General features: G+C 46.9%; 1 protein-coding gene across 1 annotated transcript; it reads left to right on the top strand.

Moving 5' to 3' along the window:
- The first annotated feature begins 3339 nt into the window (after positions 1-3339).
- Ptx4 (pentraxin 4) lies at positions 3340-8180 on the top strand. The gene is given in 4 exon segments (XM_051181571.1): positions 3340-3982; positions 5597-6244; positions 6473-6479; positions 7478-8180. Coding segments are annotated over 4 exon segments (1437 nt in total). The 5' UTR covers positions 3340-3841; the 3' UTR covers positions 8119-8180.
- Positions 8181-10345: the final 2165 nt, after the last annotated feature.

The following is a 10345-nucleotide window of genomic DNA, read 5'->3' as shown; positions in this document are numbered from 1 at the left end:
CTGCTGTGGTCCCTTTTGCAGCTTGACCTGCCCCCTGCCCAGTCGTCACTGCTATTGCTCTCTTCTGCTTCTTTCTTTGGGTTACCGGTTCAGCCCACATTGCTGACAGTAGGTGAGCAAAGTCTCCAGAGAAGACTTTTACTGAACATAAAGCTAGAAAGGGAGGCAGCAGAGGATAGTCTTTCCCAAAGCAGCTGCTCTCAAAGCCTTTGCACCAGCCTCAGCAGTTCCTCTGCTAGGCCACCAGGGGACAGATTTCCCTTCTCTAGTTGGTGAAAATGGTTGCAAGGTCACCTAGAGTTTATCTAGGCTTGTGGTTTCAAAAAGCCCTGAGGCTGTGCCTCCCAAGCTGTTTTAATCAGGGACCTTGTAGTTTTCCCAAGGTCCTAACAGGGCATTCGGACAGGACAGTCAGTGCTGCCATAAGGGCAGCCCAGTTGGGCAACCCTCCTGCTCAAGGCATCCAGGATAACAGAGGGAAGTCCAACAACTGCTAATTAAGGCATCCTGAACAACAGAGGGAAGTCCAACAACTGCTAATTAGGGGGTCATGTTGCCTTAGCACCCCAATGACTTTGCTCACTTACAGAAAATGAACACCAAGCCGGAGGTGGTGGCTCACACCTCCGGAGGCAGAAGCAGGTGGATCTCTGTGATTTTGAGGCCAGCCTGGTCTGCAGAGCAAGTTCCAGGGCTACACAAAGAAGCCCTGTCTCAAAACACAAAAACAACAGAAAGAAAAAGAAATGTTAACAGTACTTAGTCCAGTGCCCCAGGAGCAGATGGGTGTCAGGAAAACCCAACCTTCTCTTAAAAGGTAAAGCAGCTTGCTGCCAAGCCTGGCAACCTGAGTCCAATCTCCCGGATCCACATGATGGAAGAAGAGAACTGAGTCCTGAAAGTTGTCCTCTGACCTTCACACACACACACACACACACACACACACACACACACACACACACAGGGGAGGGTAATACTGGTTTTAAAAAGAGCCTGGGACCTGGGGAGATGGTTTACTGGGCAAAGTGCTTGTTGTAAAAACTTGAGAATCTAAATTCAAATCCCCAGCACCAATATAAAAGTCAAGTGAAGAGGTATGTATCTGTATTACTAAAATTCCTTGATGGAAGAGATGCAAACAACATCCATCCCTCCTTCTACAGTCCCAACATAAAGCAAGGTACAATTCCACTGAAGTTCACGCTGGGGAATCAATGAGTTTATTGTGGGTGAGGGGTTATAGGCAGGAGCATAGATGCCCTCAAAACAGCCATACTGGAAGGTTGGCACCCAGCATGGATGATGACTCCCTGTGACTGCAGATAGAACCTCTCCCCTAATCCTTCCGTACCTATATATTCTACCCCTTCTCTGTGACCCCACGGGCAATGGCAGAATTGAATACAACTGGTTGCCATCCTCTGTGAGGTAGCAACAATAATCATTAAGTCCAGCCATGAAAGCAGGCCAAGATTGATGGTGACAGAGTGGCTTAGAGAATAGACCTGTCCAACTATCTGCAACTCCAGCATTGGGGCAGGGATGTAAATAAATAGCTGGATGGGGGGGAACTTGCTAACTAGCCAGTCTAGCTAATCAGTAAGTTCAAAGTTCATTAAGAGACTCTGTTTCCAAATAAATAAGATGGAAGCTGTAGTGGGATATTCACTCCTTCTGTGGCACTGACCACACCCATTGGGGGGTGGAGCCAGGGGTGGAAGTGACCTGCGGAACTAGGTCGGAGGAGGCGTGGGAGAGCGCTCTCTCTTGCCTACTACACTGTGGCTGGAGGACATCCAGAGGAATTCTTGGAAGCAGGAACCTGTTGGTGTTCACCTGTCTATGTTGTGAGTTATTTCTCCCTAAATAAACATCTGTTCAGCCTAATTGTTTATCCTGATCCTTATTAAACCGCGATAGAGAGCCATAGAGGAAGGCATGTGATGTAAATGTGTTTTGTCTCTACAAGTACACTTGTGAACAAACACACACAAAAATAAATAAATAAATAAATAAATAAATAAATAAATAAGCTCGACACTGGGGTTAGTTCAGAAAACAGAGAGTAAGGCGCCACCACCAATACAGTTGTCAGGACGTGTGTGGGACAATGTGGCTGGCAGTCAGAGAGGATAGAGGCTGGCATCTCCAGATAGAGCTTGAGGGTGGGGTGTGGCACCCCCCCCCCCCCCCGCATAAGACCTTCCTGGAACTCTATCCCTAACTACAACTTCATTGTTCCATTATCCATCCATTTTGCTGAAGCTCACCATCCAGTAACTTCCCAGAAAAGGTGGGTTTGGGAGGGGCAGACACATTTCCCAAGCCTCTGCATATCTGAAATGTCTTTACTCTTTGCTCCTACTCTGTCCGTGTGAGCTAGATGTACTATTTTTATGGTTGTTTTAGTCATTTTTCTGGTGCCATGTATCACATCTTGGCCCAGTATAAATGATAAGAGGGTCAGTGGGCCACTAGGAATTGTCTCAGTCATCTCTACAAACAAATATTTTCTCCCTAGATGCTTTTGTGATTTTTCTCCACCCGTGGTGTACTGATGCATAATAAAAGGAGCCTTGATATCAGTGGCCCATCCACTGGTATGGCAGTCTGATTCATGTCATCTTGGAAATGCTGGGAGCTTTTGTGGAGGACACCTTCCTGGGTTATTTTATACTACAAATTATTATTCTTAAAACAACAGAATATTATCCTTACTCAGCTCTGAGGCTAAAAGTCTAAAAGCAAGGTGGCATGCTACCTCAGAAGGCTGCTGAGAAGGCCTTTGTCTCCACTGGCTTCTAGGACTCCAGGTGAGCCCCACAGAAGCTGTGTTCTCATCTCTACCATTATCTTCACTGGGTCTTCTCCGTGGTGTCCTCTCTGTCTCTATTAGGACACTTGCTGCTGACTGCAGGGCTATATAGGTGCCTCAGGGTAACCCCATCTTAAGAGATGCCTCGCTGTTTTTTCCCATAAGACTATATTCACAGGTCCTGGGGTCAGAACTTGGATATATCTCCTCAGGGGCATCAATAATCCCCCTACACAGTCTGAAACCAAAAGTCAGTCTGGAAAAGTCAGGTATATTTAACTTCATTTTAACATTACATAATACTTTTATTGAAATATCACATTAATTCAAAACATGTGCAATTTGTTTGGGGGGGGAGAGAGAGAGAGAGGAGAATCACATACTTGTAGTCTTAGCTGAAGCTGTAGCGGTTCACTTAACCCAGGAGTTCAAGACCAGCATGAGCAACACAGCGGGACCCTTTCCCTGGAAAGAAAAACAATAGCTAATTTTAATTTATCCCATTCTAGAATTAAAAAAAACAAACAAACAAAAATAAATAAGTTAAAGTGAAACTCAGTCACATTACCAAGAGGGATTTCTTTTCCAAGGGAATACAAAGGGAACTCATAGGACATGGCTGTGCATGGCTGGAATGCTGGGCGTCAGAGCAGACCTGGCTTTGAGAACCTCCTAGTCACACTCAACCCCTGTCCTGCTTTGACTTCTTGGTGGGGACTCTACTCTAGGTGCTCCTGTTAGAACCATTACTGGCTCCTGTCTGCCTCCAAGCCAAACAGACAAAGCCTGGAGTACAAACACCAGAACAATTTCCCAAAGAAACTGTTTGTGCCTGTTTGAAGTTTGTTTCCCTGGGAACCTTGGGTTCTCAGAGTCCATTGGATAGAAGGCAGATGCCATTCATTAAGGTGGCAGGAAGAACCTGACCATCAGCCAGGACAGAAAGAAGAAAACCATCCCAAGTGGCGAGCTGCATGAGACAGATTCCAGGAACCAGCCTCAGCTCCTGTGTCTGTGTCTCCCAGCATGGGCTGCTTGAAAAAGAAGACCTTGTCTTTTCTCCTCATTTTGGTGTCCATGTATGGATGTGGGACTCTGTTGCAGGAAGCAGACCCAGCTAGGCAAAGAAAACCATTTTTTGAGAGGCTCCGTCGACTAGAAGAGCAGGTAGGTGAAACACACTTGGGCCATTGGATGTATAAAGTCAGCAGCGGGTAATGAATGGATGTTACAGAGAGAGTTGCTACCTGTGTTCACTGGACACAGCCATTGGTTTGCTGTCCTTGCTGAAAGCTGACAATTTTCTCACCTGTTTTTGGCATCAGGCAAGTATTTGCTAAGCTGTGTTCTAAAGTCCAACTAGACAATGTGTGTGAGAAGGTGCAGGAGACTTAAAGCAGTCTCCAGGGGGCCCAAAAAGCACAGCTGGAGAGGCCTGGGTAGCAACAGTGCAGGACAATGCCCATAAATATGGGAGTTGTAAGAGTGCTGGTCTACCTCAAACATATGCCTGCCCAAGGGTTCCGCTTGGGAATCTGTAGACAGTTCTCCTGCCCAAGCACTTTCTGTACTGATCCTGGTAAAGCCAGGCATGATAGTTACCCAAAATCCCAGTGCTCAGAAGATCTGGATAAAATCTATGAATTTGAGGCTAGACTGAGTGACATAGTAAGTCTAGGCCAGCCTGGGCTACTGAATGAGACTTTGTTTCAAAACAAAGGAACAAAAAACCTGAAAAGGAGCCAGGTTTAACCCCAGTATTCTGGAGGCTGAGGCAGACAGATCTCTGTGAGTTCAAGGCCAGCCTGGTCTACAAAAAAAGTTCCAGGACAGCCAGGGCTATCACACAGAGAAACCAAAATCAAAACAAACAAACACCAAAAATTCCCAACAACAAAACAAGCCTGTAAAGGCTAGGGTTGCTCACTGGCAGAGTACTGCCTTGCCCAGAATGAACAAAACCCTAGATTCAGTTCCCATCACTGTAAAAACATAAATAAATAATAAATAAGTGCACTTAGAGCTGGGGAGATAGCTCAGCAATTCAGAGCACTGGCTACATTGGGCGGTGGGGCTCACACCTTTAATTCCAGCACTTGGGAGGCAGAGGCAGGTGCATTTCTGTGAGTTCCAGTCCAGCCTGGTCTACAGAGCAAGTTCCAGGACAGGCTCCACAGCTACTAAGAAACCTGTCTGGGGAGGAGGGGGAGGGGGAGGGGAGGAGCACTAGATACTTGCAGAGGACCCAGGTGCACCCTCAGCACTCACATGATGGCTCATAACCATCCATAACTCCAGTCCCTGGGACCTCCGAAGGCACTGGATACATACACAGTACACATACATATATGCAGGCAAAACAATACACTTATAAAATAAATCTAAAATGGGGTGGTGTTTCTTGCTTTTCAAGACAGGGTTTCTCTGTGTAACCCTGGCTGTTCTGGAGCTGTAATGAGGCTGCGGACCACAGTGGTGAGATAACTGCCTGTGGTCCTCCAGAGGTTCAGAGGCAGGAAGGGCCACAGCCAGGGCCGTGAGCCTGGCGCCCACATCTTACACCGTGCAGTGTGGCACCTGAAGATAGCCACCCGCTTTGCTCCCGGCCCTTTGGGACTGCTCGTGATAATCTCCACACATGTCCTAGCATGGTGACAAGGATCAAACTGGTCAATCTATGTCCAGGACCATCCATAGTCTTGGTGAAGAATAGGTTTTTCTGAAGTATACTTAGGATAGCCAGCCTCACCCCAACCCCATGACAGCTGTGTCCTCTTACAGTTTCAGAGATTCCAACAGGTGACCTTGACACACCTGCAGGACATTGCCAGCAACTATAATGTGTACTACGATATGGATGCCCGCTTCCAGAGCCTGGGGGAAGAGAGCCAGGCCATAGCTCTAGCAGTGAACCAATCTCAAGCCACCATACAAAAGGATGTGGCCCACCTAAAAACTTGGCTTAGGAAGACCCAGCGCAGGAGCCAGAAGGTGGATGCCCAGCTTCAAGCCTTGAACCTCTTTCTGAGCACAAAAAGCAGGCAATGGGTGGAGGAGGAAAAGGAGCAAAAGGCACACAGAGAGGCTACTGCAAGCCTGGCCCCGAGCATTAGGGTCCTGCAGGATGTGCTGGCCAGCCTGACACAGCGAGTCCACAGCCAAGATGCCAGGATTGCTGCTCTTGAGGGACAGATGCAGAGGGCCTCCTCTGGTAGGGCGGCTCTGGGGCTGACTGCAGCCCCCACCCCCACTCAGCTTGCTCAGCGAGGCCCAGGTTCCTTGCAACTGTGGAGAAACAGCCAGACATCCAGGCCTTCACTCCAACACAGGAGCTCCCCCAAAGACTTCACTGTCCATGTCCAGAAGACACAGAAGTTCCGAGCCCCAAGCAGACATCAATCAGCACTACCAAGTAAGTGACACAATCCTGTCACCTTCCTATCCAATTCCAGGTTTCCCTAGCAATATCTGAGGTTGTAATGCCATTCCCCACCCTTGTCACCCCAAAAAGCTTTCTCCCCAAGGGCCATATACCCAACACCAGAAGAGAGAATGGCCCAATCCTTATCGCTTGCAGGTCCTTAGTAGGTCAAGTCACATGGCAGAATGGCCTCTGTTGAAGTGATTGAATCAGCAGCCTCAAGATGAGGAATTGAGTCAAACAGTGATCCTCACTTCATAGTAAGAACACTGAGGGCTTGGAATAGCAAGAGTGAAATAGTTTAGTTTGTGGTTGTGCAGGCACCCAGTGTGACCTAGAAAGAAAGGCAGAAATGGCTGGTGACTTTTATATACCTAATCTGGTACAAAGCAGTGACTTTTGTATCCCTGATCACATTGCCCTGCCTCCTGAATTCTCATTGATTGAGTTCTTCAAGGAGGCACAATCTTTTCTACGTATAGGATAGACCCCACCCCAAATCCTGCTGGACTTGTGTGATGCCCTCCTCTTTGCTGTTACTGGGCTCAGTCACATAGCAGACTTTTCAATTTAAGATAAGCTAAAAAAGTGCCAGGCAAGCAGGTAACAGCTACTGGATGGAAGAGAGGGGCCTAGAGCCAGTTGCTTAGTGTGGTTCATGGATAAGTTCTAAAGGCACCTCACACTGAAAATGGGCCATAATGATTTTTTTCTTATAGAATCACCCTAGATTATCTGACTGATAATAGATAGGCTAGAGAAAAAGGCAGGCAGGTGAGTCAGAGTTGGAGGACACTGGAGGACAGTGTGGAGCTGGGGCATAGCCAGGACCAAGGTCTACAGGGCTTCTACCAGTTCCAAACAGAAAGAGGGGATGCCTCTAGGGGAAGCTGGGTCTTGAACCCTGTGAGACCAAGTTCAGGCGTATGACCTGCAAAAGAGGGCTGGTATAAGTCAATTGCTTTTTAGCAGAGTTACAGCAGCCACAGGGGGCTCAGAAAAAGGATCCGTTGGTTGTGAGGTGTCTCCTAGACCGACAGCTGGGTCACACCTAGGGGTCCATCCACTCGCTGAGAAGTTATCTTCAGTCTTTACCTGTGAAGCAGAAGTGTTCAGATGGTGAGTGCAGCAGAGAGGGAGTGAGGCCTGGATGATATAGGTGAGAGTGAGGGGCAGGGCTGAAGCAAGGTGCTTCTGAACTGCCCCATGCTTGGGGATGACTCTTTTCCCTCTGTTTCCAGTTTGCAACACGGGCCCGGTGCTAATTTTTCCCAACGCCTCCACTGAAAATGTGGTCTTTCTTAGCCCCGGTTTCCTCATGCCCCTACGAGCTCTGTCTTTCTGCAGTTGGGTCCGAATGGCCTCTGGCCACCTGGGCACCCTCCTTTCCTATGCTACCAAGGACAATGACAACAAGCTAGTACTGCATGGCCGAGATTCCCTGGTGCCAGGCTCCATCCACTTTGTGATTGGTGACCCAGTTTTCAGGGAACTGTCCCTGCAACCACTCCTGGATGGCCAGTGGCACCACATTTGTATCATCTGGACATCCATGGAGGGCAAGTACTGGCTCCACATTGACCGAAGGATAGTAGCTACTGGCTCCCGCTTCAGAGAGGGCTATGAGATCCCTCCTGGAGGGTCCCTCGTGTTGGGCCAGGAACAAGACACCATGGGAGGTGAGTTTGACAGCTCTGAGGCCTTTGTAGGGAGCATATCTGGCTTAGCCATCTGGGACCGGGCTCTGACCCCTAGAGAAGTTGCAAACTTTGCCACTGGGAAAGAGCTCCCGACAGGTGCTATTCTGACGCTAACCAATGCCACATCAGTGGGTGGATTCGTGAAGAGGGCCAAATGTACCTGCCTGGAGCAATGTCCATAAGGCTGACACACTTGGGCTACATCACATTCAAGGCCAACAAGAAGCACAAGCCTCCATATCAACACATTCCAAAATACTCCCCTGGCATCACATCAGGACTGTGCACCTGTACTCTGACGTAGGCACCTCCTGCATGGAGGTTGGAAGTAGATGGAAAATGTGCAATGGAGAAAGAGGGGGCCCCAGACTGTAACTTTCTATTGTTGTGGAACTCCTCTTTTGTTTGGTTGGTTTTTTTGTGGTTCTGTTTGATTGCTGTTTTCTGAGACAGGGTCTCAGTCTGTGGTCTTAATTGGCCTAGAACTTACTCTGTATCCCACACTGGCCTCAAACTCATAGCAGTCTGCCTCCAGAGTGCCAAGACTCCAAATGTGAGTCACCAATCTTCCTGCCTGCCCTCCCTCTCTCCCTCCCTCTCTCTCTCTTTCTTCCTTCCTTCCTTTCTTTCTTTTTTTTGAGACAAGGTTTCTCTGTGTTGCCCTGGCTGTCCGGGAACTATCTCTGTAGACCAGACTGGCCTCAATCTCACAGAGATCTGCCTGCTTCTGCCTCAGAAGTGCTGGGATCAAAGGCTTGTTCCGCTACTGCCTGGCCTTTCTTTTATTTTGAGTTTCTCACTATATAGTTCAGATTAGCTTGAATTCATGATCCTCCAACCTCTTGAGTCTAAGACACCTGGATTTCACAATGACATTTTTACAGGCTGCACCTTCAAAGTTATTCTCACTATGTTTGCTGTATGCTGTCCTATCACGTGAGCCGAGCTGGTGGACAGGAAAACTGAGCTTTGGGGCCTTCCTTGTAATTCACCTTTGCATCCACGAAAAGCTGTCAGACAGATGAAAGGGCCAGTTCCTTGGGACATTCTTGAAATTACACAGGAAGTACTTGTACCATAGTGTTCTCCTCCCTAAAGACTCACATGGATGTCTGACATCCCTCTCCTAGAAAAGGCTTAACATTCTGGTCTCTCCCCCCCTTTCCCAGGAGTCCCCCAGATCAGCTGATCATTTCTGTTCTGTTGTCCTGTGGTAACTGTTGAAACTTCCAGAGTTACCATTAAAGACACACTAGCAAAAAAATAATTTCTGAAGCATAATTTTCATGTTAAATATGTGCCTTTTGTTTTTTGGTTTTGCTGTTGTTGTTTTCTGTTTTTCAAGACAGGGTTTCTGTAAAATAGCTCTGCCATCCTGGAACTCACAAAGATCCACCTCTGCCTCTGTCTCTGCCTCCTGAGTATTGAAATTAAAGGCATGTGCTACCAATGCCCAGCTAATATATGCCCCTTTAAAATTTTTCATAAAGGTTTTAATAAAAGTGCTAAGTTGTGCAATCATCACAATCTAGTTTTATTTCTTCATTCATTCGTATGTTTGTTTTTGTTTGTTTGTCTGTTTGTTGAGCCCTAGCTGTCTCGCTTTGTAGACCAGGCTGGCCTGGAACTCACAGAGATCTGCCTGCCTCTGCCTCCTGAGTGCTGGAATTAAAGGCACATAACAATCTAGTTTTAGATCATTCAGTTGACAACCTTCCCCAACATATCCCTGGCAACTCTGGTCTGTTTTCTACCTGTGGGGTTGCCTGTCATGAACAATCTAGATTAATATATAGCCAGCTCTTATATTTTAGCACAGTTTTTTCCATGTTCATCTAGTTGTGTCCATGCCTCATTCCTTTCTGTAGCTGAATAATATTCCACATATTGTTTATTCATTTATCAGCTGACAGATTTTTGATTGTTCTGGTTTTTCAGTAATGTGAGTAAAGCTGCTATGAGCATTCTCACATATGTTACTAAGTAAATGGATATGTCTTTATTTATCCTGTGAAAATACTCAAGGTCAGATGAACCATATGGTAAATTCATATCTAGGTTCCCAAAGAAACTTCCAAACTGCTTTCCAAAGTTGATGCCCAGTATATATCCCCATCAGCCACATGTGATGGTTTCCCCTTCTCAACATCCTTGGAAAACCTTGGGTTGTCTATTTTGACAACCTTCTCTTTGGATTCCAAAATGGAGTCATTATAAAGCAAAAGCAACAAGAAAACAAAACAAAACACATGTGATGGGAGATGTCATTCTGTAAATATGTTTAATCTTATTGGTTAATAATAAAGCACTGTTGATCAATAGGAAAGGAAGATAGGAGGGACTAGGAGACAAGGAGGAAAGAGGAGGTAGTAGGGAGGAGTCAGCATGGAGAGACTGGAGAGAGCAGAA

The sequence above is a fragment of the Phodopus roborovskii genome, unplaced genomic scaffold, assembly GCF_943737965.1.
Source record: "Phodopus roborovskii unplaced genomic scaffold, PHOROB, whole genome shotgun sequence".
In the NCBI taxonomy this organism is placed as follows: domain Eukaryota; kingdom Metazoa; phylum Chordata; class Mammalia; order Rodentia; family Cricetidae; genus Phodopus; species Phodopus roborovskii.
This window is presented reverse-complemented; position numbering and strand designations above follow the sequence as displayed.